Here is a 25,429-nt window from a genome sequence, read left to right on the forward strand (position 1 = left end):
GTGAACCGGCGACAGGGTCATGGACGGTCAAGGCTCACTGATGCATGTGGGGAGTGAATTGCTGAAGAAGTTAATGCTGGTTCTGATAGAAAGGTGTTTGTTGCGTATGGGGCTGCATAGCTGCAGACCAGTCAGGGTGTCCATGCTGACCCCTGTGCACCACCGAAATTGCCAACAATGGCCACGTGAGCATCAGAACTGGACCACGGAGCAATGGAAGAAGGTGGCCTGGTCTGATGAATCACGTTTTCATTTACATCACATGGATGACCGGGTGCGTGTGTGTCGCTTACCAGGGGAACACATGGCACCAGGATGCACTATGGGAAGAAGGCAAGCTGGCGGAGACAGTGTCATGCTTTGGGCAATGTTCTGCTGGGAAACGTTGGGTCCTGCCATCCATCTGGATGTTACTTTGACACGTACCACCTACCTAAGCATTGTTGCAGACCATGTCCCTTTCATGGAAACGGTATTCCATGGTGGTTGTGGCCTCTTTCAGCAGGATAATGCACCGTGTCACAAAGCAAAAATGGTTCAGGAATGGTTTGATGAGCACAACAACCAATTTAAGGTGTTGACTTGGCCTCCAGATTCTCCAGATCTTAATCCAATACAGCATCTGTGGGATGTGCTGGACAAACAAGTCTGATCCATGGAGGCCCCACCTCGCAACTGCTAACATCTTGGTGCCAGATACCACAGCACACCTTCAGAGATCTAGTGGAGTCCATAGTTCGACGGGTCTGTTTTGGTAGCAAAAGGGGGACCAACACAATATTAGGCAAGTGGCTATAATGTTATGCCTGGGCGGTGTACAGTAAAGGAACAAATCATTTAATATATGTAGTCACATGGTTATTGAAGTGGCAGAATATTTAGTGAATCTATTTTTTTTAATGATTTGTCCTGCATCATATTTTTGCATTAATTCTGTGTTGTGTCTTCTGTTTATAGTTTTGCTAGATTTTGTGACTTTGCACTGCCTAATTCATGTGTATTGTGCTTTATATTTTTTATCATACTGTTTTTATTACACAGCTGTAGTTTTTGCACTTTATATATTTCTTATTGCCATGCTCAAGCAGTTTGTTGGCTGCAACATGACAAATTACAATAAAATATCTTAAAAATGGTTTTAAGAAATTTTAATGGAAGGAGTAAAACAGGGCAGAACCAGTTAACTTTAAGTACCTGGAGGAAACAACAGATCTGCTTGGTAAGATCCAGTAAACTGTCCTCTCCCTGGTGCAAGGCCCTGCTGATAGCCACAGTCAACCATTCCCGAATAGTTTGTGCATTACCCTGGTAGAAGATTTCGGTTGGGGAGCAGCTTTGACCTTTCGGGTTGTGCAACATAGATTGGGCCAGCAAGATGGAGCTTGAGCTAATGGAGCCATCTATAAAAAAAACAATACCAAAATGTTTTCACTGATAGTTAAAAATAAATGTGCTGGTTTTTCATATACAAAAACAATTTTGTAGAATTTCACACTGTTGATATCTGAACAACCTAATTCAAGTTAAAAAAAAATATGACAGTGTATCCATAGCCCCTCCTGGGACAGTGCAGGAATACACATTCGACTGGATGCCAGTGCACTGCATCACATACATTTACACCATCAACTACTAGTATATTTTCTGGAAGTGGGGAAAAAACAATGTACCTGCAGAAAACCCATGCATACAGTGAGAACATGCAAAACACAATATAGACAGCATGTAAAGATCAGCATTGAACCCCAAAGCTGTAAGAAACCACTACTATTACCTGCTAAACCACTGTAAAATCCAAACTGGCTACAGGTTATTAAAATGTTTCCTTCTGCTTTCTGCTCTTGCAGAAGTTACCTATTAAGCCAAATAATAACTAACCATTATTATAATATACACCATATTGCCAAAGGTTTTGGCACACCCCTCCAAATCATTAAAACCAGGTGTTCCAATCACTTCCATGGCCACATGTGTATAAAATCAGGCAATTAGGCATGCAGACTGCTTCTACAAACATTCGTGAAAGAATGGGTCGCTCTCAGGAGCTCAGTGAATTCAAGTGTGGTACCGTGATTGGGTGCCGACTGTGCACAAGTCCATTTCTGAAATTTCCTCTCTACTAAATATTCCACTGTCAACTGTTAGTGGTATTATAAGAAAGTGGAAGCAATTGGGAACAACAGCAACTCAGCCATGAAGTGGTAGGTCATGTCAAATCACAGAGAAGGGTCAGCATATACTGAGGTGCACAGTACCCAGAAGTCATCAACTTTCCGCAGAGTCAATAGCAATAGACCTCCAAACTTTGTGTGGCCTTCAGATTAGCTCAAGAACAGTGCATAGAGAGCTTCATGGAATGGGTTTTCATGGCCGAGCAGCTGCATCCAAGCCTTACATCACCAACTGCAATGCAAAGCATTGGATGCAGTGGTGTAAAGCACGCTGCCAACTGCACTCTGTTGTTCTCTGGAGTGACGAATCACGCTTCTCTGTTTGGCAATCCGATGGACGAGTCTAGGTTTGGCGGTTGCCAGGAGAATGGCACTTGCCTGACTGCATTGTGCCAAGTGTAAAGTTTGGTGGAGGGGGATTATGGTGTGGGGTTGTTTTTCAGGGGTTGGGCTCAGCCCCTTAGTTCCAGTGAAAGGAACTCTTAATGCTTCAGCATACCAAGACATTTTGGACAATTTCATGCTCCCAACTTTGGGGGAACAGTTTGGGGATGACCTCTTCCTGTTCCAACATGACTGTGCACCAGTGACACAAAGCAAGGTCCATAAAGACATGGCAAGTTTGGTGTGGAGGAACTTGACTGGCCTGCACAGAGTCCTGACCTCAACCTGATAGAACACCTTTGAGCCAGGTCTTCTCGTCCGACATCAGTGCGTGACCTCACAAATACGGCTTCTAGACGAATGGTCAAAAATTCCCATAAACACACTCTTAAACTTTGTGGAAAGCCTTCCCAGAAGAGTTGAAGCTGTTCTAGCTGGAAAGGGCAGGACAACTGCATATTAAACCCTACAGATTAAATATGGAATGTCATTAAAGTTCATGTGCATGTAAAGGCAGACATCCCAAAACTTTTGGCAAAATAGTGTAGCTAATCATTACATCATTGCTTGATGTATTGTGCTGGTGTCACATGATTGGCTGCCTGGATAATTGTATGAATGGTTGTGTGTTCCTTTAAGTCTCCAGAAAGTGGATATTTTGAATCACTGTCCTGCTCGAAGAACCCACTTTCAGTTTCATGGGAGAGCTTTTAATTTACAAATACTTTTGCAATACTACGAACGACAGTACATAAGTATATTTTCCAGTTCTGTTTCTTTCTATAAATCTATAGTGATCTTTCTTTACATTCGTTATATCTTTATCTTCATTGTTTTATATTTTTAATAATAGTGTGTGTATGCTGGTTTAACAAACTTTATTAAGTATTGCATTATCTTAATCATATATTTGCTGATAGCCAGCCATTTCACTTTCAACTTCTGCCTTCCAAATCATACAAGTTTACCTGGCAGAGGTGGAGCCAGTAACTGATTAGACAAAAGCCCCAGGTGTTCAAGTGTTATGTCACGCACAGCAGGGATGTGGAAGAGGCGTGTGAAGGTGTGAGGACTCTTGGGTGCAAAGATATTGAGCAATGCCATACGACAGTACAGTCGTGCCAAAGCACCCTCACAACGCAGCAGTTCCCTGGAAAACACACACACACACACAGTGCACAATTAGAAACTATGTGAGTAGGTGGTATATAAAAAGAACTGTCACCCAGATGGAACACGTAGGCAAGCACTTTTATTTTAAAAAAATGTAACCTGTGAATTTGAATGTTGCTGCTATCCAGAGACACAAGGCCGTTGGCTGCAGTTCTGCGGGAACCTGCTGGTGGACGCTCCAGCATCTCAATGGGGTACCAGTACCTGACTAACACACCCTCACTGCGTAGATATGTCTCCACTTGGACCAAATCATTTACCTAGATAGATAAATACACAGTTTTTATTCTAGGCCCTGAATTTTCTGAAACCAGACATGCAATTTATCGTATATTTCCTAACATGAAATCAAATCATCAATTAAAGGTTTCTACATATCTAATATTCAGCAAATAAAACAACCAGAAAAAAAAAACTATGCTAAAATTTCTCCTTTCATTGTTGAACCATACATTATCCTAATATATACCAATTATTTCACTAATAAGGCTTACCATTAACAAACTGCATTGTGAGGTTACACTGAATTGTGTCTAAATAACAATGCGACAAATTCACTTCAATGCATGCCTGCTCATGGTTTATTTTTAAGTCTAATTAAATGTACATTTGTAAAGGTTCACCATTTATTTTTCCAAGTGACAGATATTTAGTACAGGTTTCCTTACTTAAGATGTAAGGGTACGACCTCAGTGACAAGGGAAAAAAGTAAAGCTAGTATGTGTTTGTGGGTGTATAGGATTATACATTAGGCATTATTATATTTTTACATTACAGTGTGGGGGCAGGTGTAATTACAGTGTGGTGAGTAAAATAATTTTGCAGTCCCAGCCCACTAACATGCCCAAGCAACCAATGAAAATAAATGGTGTTAAGGTGTGACTTTATTGGCATGAGGGTGATTGTGTTGTAGGGGTAAGGGGTAAGATGAAGGGGTAAGAACACTCAAATTTGCTGAAAGGCATCATGTTAATCCAGGTAAATCCAGAAGTCCTATAAGGCTAAAAAACAATTGCATTTTTTTCATGATCAGTCAACTTTAAAATTGAATTTAAAAGACAAACACTACATTTCATCCAGTTCTGAGAAGGTAATATTTTTTGCAAAATATTTTTCTTATTAAGTGGCCTTCCTTCTGTATTATTATTACGCAACTCACACTATCAACATCGAGCACTGCTCCATGAAGGCCAAAGGTTTTGAGCATGCCTCGAATGGCAAACTTTGGTAAGGCTGTTCCTCCCATGCTGCTGCCAGTGTTGTTACTGTCAGGACAGCGTATAACCACTGTTAGACCTAGTGGGAACAAGAAGGCATAAAGTAGTCAAACAAATTTATAAAATACATTTTTATAGCAAAATAAAAATCAATTTATAATTTTTTTTATAGTCATTCAGTCCATTTGATTTTAAAAGGGCATAGCTCTGCAGGAAATGAGCTATTAGATTAAATATACTTTGTCACTAGGTAGCAGGAAGTACGATAAAACTTCTTTGGTGCACCAGTCAGATTTGTGAATTTATGGCAGTTATTTGGGGATGAACAAGCATGAAGCACTGAAAACCCATTGTTAATGTAAAGATTTCAAGTGGTTCAAAGCTCTGTAACCCTATTCGTATTGTATCAATACCCTGAAGGTATTCAAAAACATTGGGGACAAGCACCACCCTGAGGTCAAAAATATGACAATATCTTTAGCCTAGTGTCACAAAATCAGTCATTCCTTGAATCATTACAAAAACAATTCCAAATTTACCTTGGCTGGCTAAAATTGTGCATTTTTCGGTAAACTTTCAGCTTATTTGTTTTGACAAGCTAATGCAATGTCACAACATTTAGTTCCGCCCAGAAGTTGCATTACTTTCTCACCAAGGTCTTGTATGGGCGAGTCAAACTACGTGTGAAATCTTTTCAAGAGCTCCACTACATGTGTGAAAATGATGTCTCATGCTCCCTGAACCATTCTTTTACAGTTTGAGCCCTTTGTATCCTGGCATTGTCATCTGGGAATATGGCCATGCCATCAGAGAAGAAAAAAAATCCATTGATGGAAAAACCTTGTCATTCAGTAGTCACATGTAGTCACATTACTGAACCTAGACCTGACCAACTGCAGCAACCCCAGATCATAACCCTTCCCCCACAGGCTTGTACATTAGGCACTAGACATGATGAGTGCACCACTTCATTCGCCTCTCTTCTTATCCAGATGTGCCCATCACTCTGAACCAGGGTAAATCTGGACTCATCAGACCACATGACCTTTCTCCATTGCTCCAATATTTATGCTTCTTAACAAAGTAAAGCATTTTTTTCCGATTAGGGAAGTGTTTTCCTAAGAGCACACAGCTGTTTAGTCCCAATCAACTAAGTTATCCTTGCATTCGAGTGAAGAAATTGCAATTGCAAGTCCCTAAAGAAGAAAGCAAGCTGGCAGATGTGATGCCCTAACTATGTGATGCTCTATTGTTCTACTGAGAATCCTTGGGTCCTGACATTTAGAGACATACCACCTACCTGAACATTGCTGCAAACTGAGTACACCTCTTCATGGCAACGGTATTCCAACATGGCACTGCGTTTTTCAGCAGGATAATGCAAAGTCATGTGCTGGACAAACAAGTGGCATCCATGGAGGCCCAACCTTATAGGATATGAATCTGATGCTAAAATCCTGGTGCCAGATACACAGCAGACCTTCAGAGGTCTTGTGGAGCTTTAATGCTACAGCTGTTCTGTCTTTCTTTATATAAAATATATCTGATCACCATGCTCTGTATATGTATTGTTTTAATTCATTTTGTCCTTCTTACAGTATAGAACATAGTTTATTTGAGAAATGTGTGTGGGTGTGTGTACCTTTGCGGACTTTGTCAATGGTAAATTTACTGGCCTCGTCCTTAATGTCCTCAATAGTAGGGAGGTAGAGATCACGAGGAATGCCACCATTCTCTTCATAGAGGAACTCCACTGTTTGTCGTGCAATGTCCACCATTCCTTTAATAAAAACACATATCCAGAGACATACTTGATAAGAAAACTGTCTCAGCTTAATCCCATCTCTATGATCAGCAGTATTATTAGGGTCTATTATTTAAAGACCTACAAACCAAATGTATTTAACTGCATTCCAAACATCTGCTATCTTAATGCAGATGTTGGAAAAGTTGCATTGTCACAATGTTTATTGCATTAAAAAATCTCCACTGCTGTAATTTCAAGAACATTTCAAGATTTTGCACTTTTTCTAGGTCGTTACTTAAATTCGTGACACTATTAACACCATGTTAATTATCTTGTGCAAAAAGTCTCGTCTCTTACACTGAAACGTGTTCATTTGATACTCAAATGGATTAAATTTAACATGGATCATCAGGTTTTTGGAGAAACTTGTGGAGTCACAATATCATTAAAGCAAAAGGGGGACATACCAAATACTATGAAATTCTGAAATTCATGTAAATATTCAAATTTTACTCAATTTAAATGGTGATAATGCAGTTATGGAAAAAAAAAATATACATTAGAAAAGAATGAAAAAATAGAAGCATTAGTGGCCCCACTGTGTGCTGCCATTTTATCAACTAAACATACTGGGGCACTTTTTTAGGCAATACATGTACAGACGGTAGCCAATTAGTTGCTTTTTTTTAGCACTCCTCTTGTCTGTCCATTAAGAGAAAAAGACCACCATATAGAATCTGGGTAGTAGAATGTTATCTAGGATGCAAAAGCAGAAGAAAAAAGTCTCTAACTGTACACCTACATGACAAGCCACAATACATGTCTAAATATAAGACAAAATATGGACAGTGTTTTTATTCACAGTGTTTTAAAACCCCCAAACCCTGCTGTTAGCATGGCTAAGAAACAACTGGTAACAACTGCATAAGAGTTAAGTAATGCAGTTATTGTAAATCTAGAAATTGCACCTATGTGGTGATAGGTAAGTGTGTAACCAAGTTCTTCAAAATAACTGGTTCAGTTTTTTGGAGTAATAGGGTAATATTTTGGATATGGTTTATAGGTTTTTTCCTCATATTGCAAACTTCACCTCTGGTTTGCTCATTAGAATTGAAGATACACCTACAGTGGAGCAAATAAGTATTTGATACGCTGCCAATTTTTCAAGTTTTCCCACTTACAAAGAATAGAGAGATCTGTTTTCATCATAGGTACACCTCAACTATGAGACACAGAATGTAAAAAAAAAATCTAGAAAATCACATCGTATGATTTTTAAATAATTAATTTCCATTTTATTGCATGAAAAAAGTATTTGATCACCTATCAACCAGCAAGAATTCTGGCTCTCACAGACCTGTTAGTTTGTCTTTAAGAAGCCCTCCTATCCTCCACTCATTACCTGTATTAATTGCACCTGTTTGAACTCGTTACCTGTATAAAAGACACCTGCCCACACACTCAATCAATCAGACTCCAACCTCTCCACTATGGGCAAGACCAAAGAGCTGTCTAAGGACACCAGGGACAAAACTGTAGACCTGCACAAGGCTACAGGACAATAGGCAAACAGCTTGATGAGAAGGCAACAACTGTTGGTACAATGATTAGAAAATGGAAGAAATTCAAGATGACTGTCAATCTCCCTCGGACTGGGGTTCCATGCAAGATCTCGCCTCAATGATCAAAGTATCAATGATCCTGAGAAAGGTGAGAGATCAGCCTAGAACTACACGGGAGGACCTGGTCAATGACCTGAAGAGAGCTGGGACCACAGTCTCAAAGGTTACCATTAGTAACACACTACACCGTCATGGATTAAAATTCTGCAGCGTGCGCAAGGTCCCCTTGCTCAAGCCAGCATATGTCCAGGCCGGTCTGAAGTTTGCCAAAGACCATCTGGATGATCCAGAGGAGGCATGGGAGAAGGTCATGTGGTCAGATGAGACCAAAATAGAACTCCACTCACTGTGTTTGGAGGAAGAAGGAGGATGAGTACAATCCCAAGAACACCATCCCAACCGTGAAGCATGGGGGTGGAAACATCATGCTTTGGGGGTGCTTTTCTGCAAAGGGGACAGGACGACTGCACCGTATTGAGAAGAGGATGGATGGGGCCATGTATCATGACATTTTGGGCAACAACCTCCTTCCCTCAGTAAGAGCATTGAAGATGGGTCGTGGCTGGGTCTTCCAACATGACAATGACCCCAAACACACAGCTAAGGCAACTAAGGAGTGGCTTCGTAAGAAGCATTTCAAGGTCCTGGAGTGGCCTAGCCAGTCTCCATACCTGAACCCAATAGAAAATCTATGGAGGGAGCTGAAACTCCGTGTTGCCCAGCGACAGCCCCAAAACCTGAAAGATCTGGAGAAGACCTGTATGGAGGAGTGGGCCAAAATCCCTGCTGCAGTGTGTGCAAACCTGGTCAAGAACTACAGGAAACGTCTGACCTCTGTAATTGTAAACAAAGGTTTCTGTACCAAATATTAAGTTCTATTTTTCTATTGTATCAAATACTTTTTTCATGCAATAAAATGGAAATTAATTATTTAAAAATCATACGATGTGATTTTCTAGATTTTTTTTTTACATTCTGTCTCTCATAGTTGAGGTGTACCTATGATGAAAACAGATCTCTCTATTCTTTGTAAGTGGGAAAACTTGAAAAATCGGCAGTGTATCAAATACTTATTTGCCCCACTGTATATACTCAGATAGCTGTAAAGTTGCCTTGAGACAATGTCCAATTTTAAAAGCACTACATATAAATAAAAATTATTTGTAAAAATTAATTTAATATATTTTTGGAAAGTAAATTATACTGTATGAGTTATTTGAAAGAAAACAACTAAAATGATTTGAAGAAAATAATATAAAACCTTCAAAATTTTCAAACAAATATTTATTTATATAGTTTATAGAGATTATTTATACAGTCTCTTGAAGGATACCAAATAATGCTGATATTGACCATGTAAAGATTTAAACTGTTCAGAGATATTCTACTTACCAAGTTGGAGTGCTCCCTTTATTTGGTCCAGTCCTGATTTCCTCTCAGCTTCATTCCTGAAGCGGCGGCGAATGGTAGGGAACACTTTAGTCTCCCATGCTTTTACTAGCAGGGCATAGTGATCCTCCTGGAAAAAGGTGGAGGTGAGGACAGGGTTGTGGCAATTTGGATGCAAATGAATGACTATGTAACAAATCTCTCACTCTTGGCACATCATCATCATCCTCATCATCACTCTCTTCGTCAACAATAGGTGGAGGGTGGGGGTCAGGGCCCGAGGTCAAAAGATTCTCATAGCTCAGCTCAAGTTTGTAGTAGCAGGAAGCTTCACTATTATATTCTAATAAACAAAGAGGAAAAGAAACATATGTAAAGTGTAACCATAAGTAAACTACATAAGTGTTTGAACTTGAAGTTTTGAAATTTACTGCACAAAAATGTAACTAACAAAATCATTTAACAAAAATAGCTGGTTAGATATATTTTTTGGATAGTAGAATAAACAAGTGCAATTGAATCAACTGGCACAGTGCCAAAAGTTTTAACTGTGAGAGATGGGCCTTACGTGGCTGTGAGGTGGATACTGCAGCGATGCGACAAGGAGGTCCATGTGAGCCAGAGTCAGATGCAACACTGGCACCAGCATCATTGTCACTGTCTGAAGCCATGGCAAAAGGCAGGGCTTCAAAGTTGGCACTTATCTCTTCTGAGAGGTCCATGCAGAGATCAGCTGCATTTCTGTGGGCCTGCCCCTCCGCATATGCAAATGACCGGCACCCAAAGTTAGCACGAACCTTTGTGTTCTAGAAATGTCCAGACATGCAAATGTTAAGGTTATTCAAAGTTATTTATTCATGACTGCAGCTAATGAGCACCACCCCATGCTAAGCAGAAATTTACAGTAAGATCCACAAGTATTTGGACAGTGACACAATTTTTGTAATTTTGCTTCTGTACACAAACACAACAATTATAAAATTAAACAATCACAATGTGATTAAAGTGTAGGCTTTCAGCTTTAAATTAATGTGTTTAACAAAAATAGAGCATTAACCGTTTAGTAACGACTACATAGTTCCTGCATTTTGACAGGCTCACATTTATATTTATATTTACTTTTATGGCATATTTGCAGATGCCCTTATCCAGAGTGACCTACAAGTGCTCTGAAGTCTCTATCATTGAATACACTGGTTCACTAAGTCACCGACTAAGGACACCATCAGTATAAATCTCTTTTGGCAAGAAATATAGCAAATTAAACAGCGGGTAAAATAAGTATTGAACACGTCACGATTTTTCTCAGTAAATATATTTCTAAAGATGCTATTGACATGAAATTTTCACCAGATGTTTGTAACAAACCATGCAATCCACACGTGCAAAGAAATCCAACCATAGATGTCCATAAATCAAGTTATATATAATAATGTGAAATACCACAGGGAAAAAGTATTAAACACATGAAGAAAGTGAGGTGCAAAAAGGCATGGGAAGCCAAGACACCAGCTGAAATCACTCAGTCATTATAAAGCAATACTGCCTCTTGTCAGTGCAAAGTAATATCAGCTGGTTCAGTCCCAACTGATCGCATATAAAAAGGTGTCTCATTACCAAGGTCTCACACAAGAAACAACTCATGATGGGTTAAAGCAAAGAGCTCTCCCAAGAAACATACACCAACAGAAACCAATTGCATTGGTTACAGAACAATTTCAAAACTTCTGAATGTTCCAGTGAGCACTGCTGGGGCCGGAAGTGAAAAAAACCCACTCAACCACCATGGCCTGTATCACACTCACAAGACTCCATTGCTGATGAAAAAGCGTGTTGAAGCTTGTTTCAAGTTTGCTGCACAACATTTGGACAAGCCTGTGAAATACTGGGAGAATATAGTCTGGTCAGACCAAAATTGAACTCTTTGGATGCCATAATACACACCATGTTTGGAGGGCAAATGGCACTGCACCCAGAAACACCATACCAAGTACAGACGGAAAATTATCTAAATCGTACAGTGAAAGCAACCCAAAACCTACTTAAGATAAAGAAATGGAGTTTTCTTAATTCAGTGTTTCTCAAACTGTGGGGAAACTTGCCAGGGCAGGCGCGAGATTGCTCCAGGGTTTTTTTTCCCGTCAGGTCAGAACATGGAGCAGGCGGAACTATTGTTTCTGGTGTCGTAGCAACCCGAACTCATTTTAGGGATGTACGGCAACAAATCCACTGCCATGGCTCTCACCAGTCTCTATTTCTCACTGACTAGACACGTGCGGGTTTGGACAACTTGCAACGTTTCCGAAACAAACAAGACAATGACGGCCAATATGAATGAAGATTCGCCACCGATACCCTAGACAAGAAAATATGACGAGGTGCATCTCGGTATTGGATTGACAGCGAATATGGTAGTAGATGAGGAAAGACCACTGCGTGTGTTGTGTCTCAAAACTCTGGCAGCGGACAGTATGAAACCTAATAAATTGAAGAGACACTTAGAGACCTTACACCCCCAATCATGTCGGTAAGCCCCTCGAGTTTTTCAAGAGAAAACTTTGTAAATACCGTAAGCAGGAAAGCAGCTTATAGAAAACAGGATCTGTAAACAACAAAGCACAACCGTCATCCTATAAGGTGGCATAGAGAATTGCACAGTGCAAGAAACCACATGACTGCACGGGAGCTTATACTACCCACTGCTCTGGATATGTTGTCAATTATGATCAATGATAAAAGCACTATTAAACTGAAACCTGTCGCCCTGTCCAATGACACCATCGCAAGGCATCTATGCGACATTTCACAAGACATGGAAGCACCCGTTTCGCCTTGCAAGTGGATGAGGCTACTGATAGCAAAAACGACTGTCTGCTTATTGCTTACATTCGCTATGTCACAGTTTGCTTTTAATCATTCTAAAAATATGTGCATTGTATAAAAGGCTCATTGCACTGATACTGATAAAATATTCATCTTTATTCATCTTTTTTGTTTGTTTTTGAACATTTTTACTTTGCTATAATTATAAGATAATTGTGCTTTTCATATTTTTTTATTTGTAAAAGTATTGAGGTTTTTAGCATTGTTTAGGCACAAATTTAAATTTGCCTAACAAATTATTCACAGAAAAGTGAAAGGAATGGTTATAATATTGATTTTTATTTCAACAAAAGTTAGATTTGATCTATTGTTGCAATTTATATGGGTTTGGGGGGCCCGGAAAGTTTTCTTTCTCCAAAGGGGGGCCAGACAGAAAACGTTTGAGAACCACTGTCTTAATTGTTATAGTCAGTCTTCAATTAAAGCTGAAAGTCTGCACAAACAAATCTTGTTTGCTTCATTTCAAATCCGTTTGGATGGTGTACACAAAAACATTGATATATAGATGCTGCTTCTTTCTGAAATGCCATTATGATTTGGCAATTACTGAATGACTGAAGAGTTGCTCATTAACCTTCTTTTGGATGTGGACCAGGGGCCACATTCCTCCAGCCACATCCTCTAGATAAGGGCTAAGGCGCTGACCACAGTACGTGAAGTAGACCCTTCCTTTAGGAGCCTGGCCTGGGGGAGGTGGTGTGCCCTCCATACGCTCCCAGCCTATTCCAGCAATGTTTCCTGAGCAGGCAATGTGAGGAAGAAAAACGTATCGTATAGTAATATATTAGCTGAGGGGGCAGACATGTCACTAACATAACAAGCATCAGTTTCACACCAAATCTACCATGCAGAAAATATAAACTTTTGCTTTACATATCAAACATATGTGCATTTTGTATACTATTAGGACTGCTATTAGCAGGTAATCTGTACAGACCTTGCTAAGATCAGGCTAAGACGCTTGCTGTGTGCATTACAATTTTATTTATTCAAAATGCCCGTTTAGTATTGCAGGCTAATTAGGCTGACAATACACACCAGAAAATTAATTAATTAGATGTGAAATTATTAAAATATGTATTATTATTATTAAAATGTTAATTCACTTTTCTACACAATGTAAAATCAAACTGATGATTAGCATTTTGTTGCCACCTGAGATTAAATAAATGACAAGTCAAATTTTTAAAAAATTATAGCAGACAAACATTTCTTCTTACCAGGAAGCAGTGCCACATCTAGCCTTACACTCTTCCACTGGAGCAAACTGGAACCATTGTAGTGTACAGCCCTGCCATTACTTGGGGTGAGCAAGAGAGAGAAAACAGAAAATTTGTTGAAAGAAAGAAAGAAAGAAAGAAAGAAAGAAAGAAAGAAAGAAAGAAAGAAAGAAAGAAAGAAAGAAAGAAAGAAAGAAAGAAAGAAAGAAAGAAAGAAAGAAATATAATCCTGTGTGAACATTAAAATTTAGCAATTCAGGGAAACAGAAAATTTAAAAAAGTTTTAAAAAAGTACTTGTGAAAGAGACAAGTGCCAACAGGGTTGGTCCATGCACCATCTCTCTTTTCTGCTTCTGTTGTAAAGCCAAAAGACACAATTGGGCCGCTGTCATCCTCAGAATCTCCATAGGACACTATCTCTAATTCCCAGTAAAATGATGGAGCCTGAAAAACAGATAAAATAATTTAAAAAGCCATATCAAGCTAAAAAATAACTTCATAAAACTAGTTTGTAAACAAGGATATGCATTACGAACTGTATAATGCTGCTCCGAAATTGTTACCTGAACAGGCACTGGTGAAGTAGCATAGATAAAAGTTCCTCTAGGTAGGCCACCCCCAGCACTAGGGTCTGCTAGAAATGTCACAGAGGTCAGGTGAGATGAGAACATACAGGCACGCACTGGTGGAAAGACACGTGATGGACACCATGTGATTTGCTTGGGCTGAAAGGAGAAGATACCACAGAAAAAAGACAATTCTAACATTTGAATTTTAACAAATAAATTCATGTGTTTCATATTTAACGATCTGATTGATTAGTTGATTAACTTTCTCTATTAATAATAAAAGATTAATTCTACTTAAACTTTAATTCATTAACTTGATCAATTAATATGTTTGTTAATGAACTTTTATTAATCCTTATTAAAAAAGATTCATTTTTTTCAACTGATGATGCTGTATTTCTAGCCTAATGGACAGGAGTCTCCTACCTGTCTTCTGTCAATCTGCAGAGGAGGAGGAGGGGGAGGAGGGGGGCGAGCACAGTCGCGATACAACATTCTTAATCTTTCACACTGAGCCTCCACCATGCCCAATCGCTCACCTGCATATACACAAAAGTGCAAAATGTCAAAAAGTTGTAACATACTGTGAGACAGGCTCTTCCTCAAGAGACACTCTGGCTAAAAACTATAGCCCTTGATGCATCTATTGTCTATAACGCAGGCTATAATTCAGTTAAACAAAATATTGTATACCCTTTTTCATTTTTATTTTCTGATGATTTTTTTCATTTTTAAAGTTGTTGAATGTAAGTGCAAGGAATGTTATGAATAGTCTGAATATGTAGCAGGACTGTGTAACTAGATTTACATTTGGGTCCTAGCAGAGAAACATGCTCTATAAAAAGAGAGAGCTGGAAAGAAATGTAAAAAGAAGCCAGATTTACCTTGCATTGATTGCTGACAGGCATTTACATTCACATTTCTGGCACCTGGCCAGAGCGACTTACAATGTATTGCATTTTAGACACCTGAGCAATTGAGGGTTAATAGCTTGCTCATGGGCCCAGCAGTGGCAATTTGGTGGACCTGGGATTTGAACCCACAACCTTCCGATCAGTAGCCCAACACCTTAAACACTAAACTACCACATCCCAATTAACATGACAGTTTGAAAGGTTAAATATTCAAAAGAGCTTCAAACACGTTGATTAGTGCAGAGCATAAGGAGGAAAGGAAACTGAAAAAAATGAAAGCCTGTATGGAAAATCTATCTATATTTTTACAGTTGTGCTCATAAGTTTACATTCCCTGGCAGGATTTATGATTTCTTGGCTATTTTCAGAGAATATAAATGATAACACAAAAACTTTTCTTTCACTCATGGTTAGTGTTTGGCTGAAGCCTTTTATTATCAATCAACTGTGTTCACTCTTTTTAAATCATAATGACAACAAAAACTACCCAAATGACCCTGATCAAAAGTTTACATACCCCAGTTCTTAATACCGTGTATTGCCCCCTTTAACATCAATGACAGCTTGAAGTCTTTTGTGGTAGTTGTGGATGAGGCTCTTTATCTTCTCAGATGGTAAAGCCTCCAGTTCCTGTAAATTCTTGGGCTGTCTTGCATGAACTGCACATTTGAGATCTCCCCAGAGTGGCTCAATGATATTGAGGTCAGGAGACTGAGATGGCCACTCCAGAACCTTCACTTTATTCTGCTGTAGCCAATGACAGGTCGACTTGGCCTTGTGATTTGGATCATTGTCATGTTGGAATGTCCAAGTACGTCCCATGAGCAGCTTCCAGGCTGATGAGTGCAAATTTTCCTCCAGTATTTTTTGATAACATACTGCATTCATCTTGACCAAATTTCCTGTGCCTTTGTAGCTCACACATCCCCAAAATATCAGCGATCCACCTCCGTGTTTCACAGTAGGAATGGTGTACCTTTCATCACAGGCCTTGTTGACTCCTCTCCAAATGTAGTGTTTATGGTTGTGGCCAAAACGTTTTGGTCTCATCACTCCAAATGACTTTGTGCCAGAAGGTTTGAGGCTTGTCTCTGTGCTGTTTGGCGTATTGTAAGCGGGATACTTTGTGGCATTTGCATAGTAATGGCTTTCTTCTGGCAACTCGACCATGCAGCCCATCTTTCTTCAAGTGCCTCCTTATTGTGCATCTTGAAACAGCCACACCACATGTTTTCAGAGAGTCCTGTATATTACCTGAAGTTATTTGTGGGTTTTTCTTTGCATCCCGAACAATTTTCCTGGCAGTTGTGGCTGAAATTTTAGTTGGTCTACCTGACCGTGGTTTGGTTTCAACAGAACCCCTCATTTTCCACTTCTTTATTAGAGCTGATTGGCATTCTCAATTCCTTGGATATCTTTTTATATCCCTTTCCTATTTTATACAGTTGAACTACCTTTTCCCGCAGATCCTTTGACAATTCTTTTGCTTTCCCCATGACTCAGAATCCAGAACCATCAGCGCAGCACTGGATGAAAGATGCAAGGGTCTGTCAGGAGTCCAGAAACTCACTGACCTTTTATACACACACACTAATTACAAGCAAACAGATCACAGGTGAGGATGATTACCTTTAACAACCGTTTGTGTCAACTTGTGTGCATGTTTTCAGGCCAAAATCACCAGGGTATGTAAACTTTTGATCAGGGTCATTTGGGTAGTTTCTGTTGTCATTATGATTTAAAAAGAGTAAACACAGTTGTTTGACAATAAATGGCTTCAGCCAAACACTAACCATGAGTGAAAGAAAAGTTTTTATCATTCATATTCTCTGAAAAATAGCCAAGAAATCATAAATTCTGCCAGGGTATGTAAACTTATGAGCACAACTGTATTTATCAGGGCCTAAACTGTGTGATAAATACCTATTTATCAGGGCCTAAATTGTGTGGTCTTTCCCAAATACTGTAAGTAAATAAATAACCCCAGGTAATGACAGAAAAACACAACAGATTTAAATATGTTGTCAACAAAAGTAAACCAACATCCAGAATCCTTGGGTGAATAAATACACACTATAATTCAGTAACATGGAAAACTAAGTTTAGCAAGAACTCAAAGAAACTCCTCAAAAACTTTCAGTCTGACAAAATGCAGAAAAATATACACAATCTAATTTTGAGGAACTTGAGGACATGAAGGGGAAAAAGTGAAAGGCTTTAGACTGTCCAAGACAATCACCAGACCTTAACTCAAATGAGCATGCATTTCACCTCCTGAACAGCAGACTGAATAGAGAAACCCAAAACAAACTGAAAAAGACTTTCAGTGGATGATAAAATTAGTTACTGCAAACAAAGGATATGCAACCAAATAGAAAATGGAATTTATATCAGGTGTGTGGGCTGCCACCAAAGCTGTCATGTTGTAAATTGTTTAACATATCTAAATGTAATTATCAGGAAATGAAAATTCTGATCTTTTATCTTATATTCATGTTTTGATCTCAGAGCAAAAATAAACAAAATATTTGGCTCTATTGTGTCTGAAATATCTGTTACTCAATTTTAATTTCTTATTTACAAAATTGTACCATGTATATCTTAAAAGAAACAAATAATAAATGTCACTAGGCAAATGCACATGCTAATTGTTGTTTTTATGATAACATTGACAGCTAATGTTATTACTGTGTGATCTAACTTGGATCATTTGTGTTACAACATGTGACATTTTACTGCCCTACAAGCAATTCTATAATATTGGGAAAATTCTACATGCATTACTGAAAAAATCTGTAACTCATGCTCTCTTGTTGCTTATTACTTTATTTTATTATATTTCTTTCCTGTTAAAGATTACTGAATGCTTCTTGTAACATTTATGTGTAAAATGAAACAGAAAGAAAGTGTAAACTGAAACATACCAGGGCTACACTCCTGTGCAACTAGGTTTAGGACTTCTACAGCAGCAGGGCATTGCTGGATAAACTCTTCACAGAATGAACTGTCCTCCAGCAGCTGAGCCATAACCAGACATGCTCTGTCCTCACACACACACAAATATGAGTAATACTTACATAAGGGTTTCATTGATACCCGAATTTAATGTAAACATTATTTGGGAATGAAAATCTTATTGCCGGAAAAGGGGTTTTGCAAACATGCAAAAAAGATGTGCAGTTGTTTAGTCGATCAGTGAAGGTGAACTTTTCCTGAAATAACAGAATGTGAATTTGGATTGTTGTTTAAAATACTTTATCACTAGGCACCTGGATTTTGCTATGACATTTGCTCCCTATAACAAATGGAAAATATGAATTTACATTCATTGGAAGTCTAATGTAGTCATTGCTGACATTTACTCTGTTGATGCTTTTCTATATGTTAAACAAATGACAATAGCAATAGTTGGGGGAAAAAACTGTGTATTTAATCACCTTCTAATTAGCATTCCCATTATATGTGCAGTGATAGATCTGAAAGAAATGTTGTAGGCCCATTTAATCTTCCCAATACTAAACAGATGCATATGTCTAGGTTTACACCCCACTTTTTGCTGGGGAAAAAAGACTTTTTTTTTTAACCATATTTGTGAGTGTAACTTACACTAGCATTCTCCAGGGTTAAACTGAGGAGCTCCAATGCAAAATATTTAATGTTGGGCAAGTCTGGTAATCTGATATAAAGTTATATATCAAAGATATAATATATAAAGATATAAAATTGTTTCCAGTTAAAAAGCCTTCAGATTTGTGTTGAGGAATCAGACATTGACTCAATGACTGATTGAACTTTAGACTGGACTGAAAACCTCTTTTTATTTAAATCCTTTTTCTCATAGATAAAGGTGCAGATTACTGAAGCAGAGCCTCAGAGGCTTAGAAAGTTTTAGGAAACTAGGATGTTTGGACGTTGTCACGACAATTATCCAATGATGTTATGTCTACCCAATCTTAAAAATGGTATAAAAATTAACATTTAACTGCATAAAAAAAAGTTTTAGCTGAATAGTGATTTCTGACCTAGTCCTTATCTCAGCCAGTAGTCGCACTGCAGCCATGAATGGGCTGGAGCCATCTCCAGAAGCTGGTAAGCAGGTGTGGATGGAAAGACTGCCCTCTTGTGGAAGCAGCATTGACTGTACTGCTTGCACTACCTTGTCAGTGATGGACAGCTTATAGAGTGGCAAAGCCTGGAACAGAGAAGTGCATGTGCAGAAGCTATTTGTAGATAAGAAATGTATGTAGAAATCATAACTGGAAGGTAAAACAGGGCATTACTCAAGATTAAAAGAGGCTTGGGATTTCAGCCTGGTCAACAATAACACATCAAAAAACCCAAAGTCAGATCACATTAATTAAAGGCCAAATGTGACTAAATTTTCCTGCCATGCATATTGTTGGAATTTTTTGGGGGAAATTAGGGATTGCTTACAATGAAAGGTTAATACACCAACTACAAAAATATGGTGAGTCACCAATGTCTTGGGATTGTTTGCAACTAGTAGTACAGTCACATTTATCATTTAGTATGCAGGTTTCTGCTTTCAAGTCTTACCTCTGACCGCAGTGTTGAGAGGCGGGAGATGGGTACAGTCAAGATGTCAGAGGCCTTACAGTCCCGGCGATAATCACAGGAGGGGAACTTGACTGTAGCAATGCCTTCCTGCTCATTAATAGAAATGACCACTCCGACACTGCCCTGCAGTCCTTTACCTACTACCTATAAGAGTTAAATAAGGGCTAGATTATAAAATTATTATTATAAAATTTACGAAGGTAGGAAAAAGCCTCTGGAGTATTGAGCTATTTTATGTGAGGTCTAACCTGAACTTCAGATCCAATTTTGATGGTCTCTTTGAAGCCACCCAGGGCACACAAGGCTGCCACAGCCTGGCGGCTGATTGCTTGCAGCTTTGCCAGTTTTCTGCCACTGCTAGTTCCATTCTCTAAGATGCTCTCTGCATATTTACCCAACTGAGGTATGTACATCAGGGCCCTGGAGAGAACCTGTTTCATACAAGAGAGGGTATACAAGACCAGGCATAAGGAGAATGGTTTTGTGCAAACAAATAAAAAATGGTTCAGAAATCATACCTTTTCTGCTGCGGTTGTCCATATCTGAGCAGTGTTTGACTCTGGTGCTGTAAGAAGACTATGCAGCAAAGCAATGACTTCAGCAGCCATGCTGTTTGCTACGTGACCACTGATAAACGGACGAACTGGGTCAGATCTGAGATGAGAGAAAGTAATTGTGCAATAGATTTGGCTCCAGGGATCATACGCTTTGCACAGTAGAGGAACACAGCCTGTTGTGAATACTTTAAAGCACAAGTAAAGTGCTCTTAAGGCTCACCCCCACATTTTTTGCTTAAGTAATGAAGCACAAGTATAATAAAGTTACTTTTTTGTTTATGCACTTATGGAATGAGTTTCATAAACGCAAATATTCCTGTAGAGCAGTATGATAGTAGTAATCAGTGTATGTCTTCACAATGCATAATGCACAGCAGGTATAATATCCAGCTACATTAGAAGTGAGTGCAGGACCTTTTTAAAATAGCGCAGGCCAGAGAAAATTTTTTTAACCTCAACAGTTCAACATCAAACAATAACCCAAATCTTCTATCTGAGCAGGAACAAATGTAGTCATAGTCATGTGATCATATATATTAGTAAATGTTCTCTACCTGGACAGATCTGCATTCCTGTCTCTGCATACTGCACTTTGGGCACTTTTCTTCTTGTCTCCAGTGGTGCTTCCACCTGAGGTCTCTTGAATTTGAGTTTCCACTGGGGGACCCACACTCACTATGAGCCCTGACTGAGCCCATTTAATTGCCTTACGGAGGGCTGCTGATGCCTCTTCTGTGACCACTTCACAACACCCAGTCTTTAGGGAGAAAAATATAACATGTGGAGTCCATAAAAGTCTTTGCTATTCATATGTTAAAAGTCACTAACAGTAATTAAGTAGGCTTTGCATGACTGATAATAAAAGAACAAATGCAATCAGGTAGCTGTATTAACAAATATACAGTTCACTGTTAAATATGGCATTTAACACTTGTCATGCAGGCAGAATTGACCTTGGTCAAGTCTCGGTCCATTTTCACCACCTTGTCCATATTGGCTCCAGTACCAAGTCGAAAAGGACGCCCCTCTGAGCTACTGCAGAGACATTACATACACAATTGACTTGAGGGACAGCAGAGATTTTAGAATGTATTTTAGAAGACATGTCCAAACTACATGCCAAAATATCAGTATAATAAAGTATAGTCATTTAGAGAGGCATAAGTTCATTCAAAACATAAACAATATATTTTTACCACTTTCATTGTAAAGCTACAAAAAATCTTTAAAAGTCTACTCTGGCAAAACAAATGAAATTTATTTGGGGATAAGAATCAATGACAATGCCTGGTGAAGCCTCCACATCATATTAGCATTCTCAGTGTCAATTTTAATTTGACTTTGACTAGCTTTGTGCTTAAAGTGTGCAACACCAATGCATCAGGGTAGTGATGTGTCACGATATGGCTTTGCCATACACAGTCCTGTTGGGCTCCAAAATAAAATCTTGTCTAGGGCCTCCTATTTACCTGAGTAATGGCTGAAGTACTTCATGGGAAGATTGGTCTTCTCTCTTGTGTATGAAAATGGAGAGTTTGCCATCTACTGCTTCTCCTTCTTCCCCGACATCTTTGTCTGTCTTGACATTGCCCATGGGGCTAGCCCAGATTAATCTGGTATCTGGCTCAGAGGAAGCAGGGGAAAGCAGAGTCTGGCTGCCTAAGAGTAACAGAAACATTGAGAAAAAGAAAAATTAAAACTCCACATAAACTCTCCAATCCTTCTGTATGTTCACAAAAATCAATCGCTTTGAAAAGTTTTTTTTCAAGTGGGCTGAAATGTGTGGACTGGATAAACATGAGCTTGGAGCTCAGATAAAAAAGGCCTGCCTCCAGAGTCTTCCTCCACACCCTCACCCACTAGGATTCTACAGTAGAGTACTGCTTAAATATACATAGACATAATATACATCCACACAATATATAATTATACAAATCTATATGAAAGAATTTCACTGGAACTATGTAGAGTTATATTACCCTGTCCAGTTAATGAAAGACTGCCTTGCAATACAACTCTACAAAAACAAACAAACAAATAAATAAATGCATATAAACTTTCTTTGTGCATAATCATGACAAATATTTAAAGGCGTAGAAAAAGTAACAAGATAGATTAGCATAAAAAGTAGCTCACAAGATTTATGATAGCCTTCTTTCATCTCAATATAAGAAATATAACATAACTACACAATACAGAAAATCTAGTTCATGCTTATGTTAACTCTAAGTTGAATTATTGTAATGCCTTACTGTCTGGATATTCCAGTAAGTACATAAACAAGCTCCAGTTAGTCCACAATGCAGCACCTAGAGTCCTAACTAGAACCAGAAGATATATCCACATCACTCCTATCTTATCTATACTGCACTGGCTCCAAATCGGCTTGATTACAAAATACTTCTACTGACCTATAAAGAACTAAATAGTCCCATGTCACAGTACCTGAGAGAACTTATTATTTATTTATTTATTTATTTAATGATTTGCAACACCTATTTCAACCACAAATATTGCAGACTATTTGTTGGTACCTCAAGTAATGAATGCAAGGGGCAAAACTTGCAATCTGACAAAAGCCACACAGTTATGGAAAAGCCTTCCTATTAGTGTTTGGGTCTAGTCCAGGTGTAAGCTGAAAACATATTTGTTTTATCTAGCCTTCTCTAAATAGTATTTTTGTAAGTAAAGGCGCAAATCTGGAGTGACCATGGGCATAGAGTGTTCTGGTGAACTTGTCAGCCCCCACTCTACCTCAGGGTTGTTGACAGTGAAGACACATTATGTCACAATGGCTTCATGTCCATGTCACCTTGTGGCTATTCCTTCCAGTTAATGCTGCTACAGCTAGTCTTGCTGCCTGTAGTCCCTCCTTGTACACAATGTACATTTTCCTCAACCATTACTTTATCACAATCACACCTAATACACATAATATTCTGTGTATCTTTCTCTCTCTTGTTCAGTTACACATGCTACTCCTGAGATACCAGTGTTCCTGCAACTTCTGCTCTCCGGACTTGCCTGACCCATCCTGATGTCCTACTTTTAGTTGGAATCTTATTACAGGGAGGCCTTACATGTTGCATTAACAGGCTGAATCCGCTGGATATTTCAGCACGGTAGATGAAAAAATTGAAATGAAGTGACCTGTATCATGGTAAAATATCATGATAAAGGTTTCCTTGATAATGACAATATACTTAGGGAATTTAATAAAATGTATTAAATTTAATAAACATTTGCCTTTATCAAGGCAATCATGATGCAAATTGAGATTGATTAATCACCCCACAATACTTCCTACCAATCAATCTCACTTATGAGCGTTCACAGAAATGTTTTTGTATAAGCTATTTATCATCGCAGTCATTTGCATGTATTGAAGTGTTAATGTGTATGCGTCCTGATATTTTTAAATTAAATAAAAACTGAAAAATATATTGAATAAAAATCAGCTTTGTTATTTCTGCAGTGTCATTACATAATTTCACCCTACTTCTCTGGCTTTCTGTCTACCTACCCATTCATCTATACATTCATCCTTCTATTTGCCTGATCCATCTATCTATTGTATCTCATTAATACTGAACACAGGGCATAATGAATGCACACTATAACTGTTATTCACTTAATTTACTGTAAGATTTTAATATACCACTGTAATGCAGGCAAGGGAAAACCTGAAAATATTTTTGCAAGCTCCTCTGCCAAGAGGTGATGTCTAGTGTGAACAACCGTATTGATAGTAACAGAAACTAGTAAAATAAAATGTAGCTAATAAAGGCTTTTAATATTTTTCCAAATTTATTTTGAGAATCATAATTGATTCAGAACACTAATGATGTTATAAAATAAATTATGTAAATGTTGGTCAAAACTGAGGGAAAGCTGAAGGCAAAAAATTATCTGAAATCTGCATTCTTCCATACAGAAGCTACAAATGGGGCCTGCAGGGCCATTCAAACATGACAAGCAAATGGCTGCAGCAAAGGAAATTAAAAAATTCCTGACTGGTAAATGTAAAAAAGTCCTAACATACAAGCACCTCCTTTTATAAGTGTCAGTTAATGTTATTAACAATATAATACATGCAAATTTCTGTGCTGATAAATTGTTTTACCTGAGCATTATTACCAAATAAACACATTTTGTATGAGCACTCATATTGTCTACATTTTCTAAATTCTGGCAGGGGTATGTAAATGTATCAAACACAGGGTATTTTTTTTGCTACATTATGTCTTTCCCTGACAATAAAATACAAATAAATAATATAGTTCACACCTTTATTATTCACCCCTGATCTCACCTGGCACCACATAGTCTGCAAGTTTAGCCAGCAGAAGTGCTGCAATGCGGGATGCTGGGTCACTTGCGTCTTCTTGCTCAGTGTCTATGGCACTGATGAAGTAGCTCCAAGGAGGCAATGCCACATTGCCACAGTCTTCCACACTCATAAGAGGAAGGGCAGCCCGGCACAGCTGTAGGATAATCAGCACCAGTTTAGGGGAAGGGCGTTGGTCCAGGAGAAGTGAAAGAAGCTTTGAAACACAGGCTGGCTGGCTCAGAATTGCTTTGCCTATATTGCTCCTGAAAGTGATTAAAAAGAGTGAAATTGTGAAACCACAAATATGTTCTATTTAGATCATTATCTGTTACTGCAACAAAATGGTAGACGTACACCATTACAGTAAAACCATTGACAGGTGAAGTTAATACCATTGATTATCTTGTTAAAATGGCACCTGTTAAGGGGTAGGGGATATATTAGGCACACGTGAACAGTCAGTTCTTAAAGGTGATGTATTGTAAGCAGAGAAAATGAACAACCATAAGAAACTTAGCAACAAAGACCAAATTTGGATGGCTAGACAACTGGGTCAAAGCATCTTCAAAACAGCAGGTCAAGTGGGGTGTTCCTGATTGCAGTGATTAGTATCTACCACAAGTGGTCCAAGGAAGGCAACCTACCCAAGCCTCACTGAAGTGCATGGGGAGTAAA

At 38.6% G+C, this 25,429-nt stretch overlaps 1 protein-coding gene across 5 annotated transcripts in view; it reads right to left on the reverse strand.

Annotated features, from left to right (window-relative positions):
* The window catches only part of LOC131343100 (probable E3 ubiquitin-protein ligase HECTD4), a 94,577-nt gene that overhangs the window by 20,211 nt on the left and 48,937 nt on the right, over positions 1 to 25,429 (reverse strand). For all 5 annotated transcript variants that reach the window (XM_058374519.1, XM_058374517.1, XM_058374518.1 and 2 more), the window contains exons 36-57: positions 24,737 to 25,017; positions 21,894 to 22,083; positions 21,378 to 21,459; positions 20,979 to 21,181; positions 20,386 to 20,521; positions 20,116 to 20,298; positions 19,847 to 20,011; positions 19,312 to 19,481; positions 18,214 to 18,329; positions 14,802 to 14,914; positions 14,370 to 14,531; positions 14,102 to 14,250; positions 13,807 to 13,886; positions 13,161 to 13,324; positions 10,272 to 10,509; positions 9,910 to 10,046; positions 9,707 to 9,833; positions 6,588 to 6,725; positions 4,888 to 5,024; positions 3,828 to 3,988; positions 3,524 to 3,705; positions 1,195 to 1,400 (exon numbers count right to left, since the gene is read on the reverse strand). In XM_058374519.1, coding sequence (XP_058230502.1) covers positions 1,195 to 1,400; positions 3,524 to 3,705; positions 3,828 to 3,988; positions 4,888 to 5,024; positions 6,588 to 6,725; positions 9,707 to 9,833; positions 9,910 to 10,046; positions 10,272 to 10,509; positions 13,161 to 13,324; positions 13,807 to 13,886; positions 14,102 to 14,250; positions 14,370 to 14,531; positions 14,802 to 14,914; positions 18,214 to 18,329; positions 19,312 to 19,481; positions 19,847 to 20,011; positions 20,116 to 20,298; positions 20,386 to 20,521; positions 20,979 to 21,181; positions 21,378 to 21,459; positions 21,894 to 22,083; positions 24,737 to 25,017 — 3,520 coding nt within the window. The remainder of the gene's footprint in view (positions 1 to 1,194; positions 1,401 to 3,523; positions 3,706 to 3,827; positions 3,989 to 4,887; positions 5,025 to 6,587; positions 6,726 to 9,706; positions 9,834 to 9,909; positions 10,047 to 10,271; positions 10,510 to 13,160; positions 13,325 to 13,806; positions 13,887 to 14,101; positions 14,251 to 14,369; positions 14,532 to 14,801; positions 14,915 to 18,213; positions 18,330 to 19,311; positions 19,482 to 19,846; positions 20,012 to 20,115; positions 20,299 to 20,385; positions 20,522 to 20,978; positions 21,182 to 21,377; positions 21,460 to 21,893; positions 22,084 to 24,736; positions 25,018 to 25,429) is intronic.

The sequence above is a fragment of the Hemibagrus wyckioides genome, linkage group LG22, assembly GCF_019097595.1.
Source record: "Hemibagrus wyckioides isolate EC202008001 linkage group LG22, SWU_Hwy_1.0, whole genome shotgun sequence".
In the NCBI taxonomy this organism is placed as follows: domain Eukaryota; kingdom Metazoa; phylum Chordata; class Actinopteri; order Siluriformes; family Bagridae; genus Hemibagrus; species Hemibagrus wyckioides.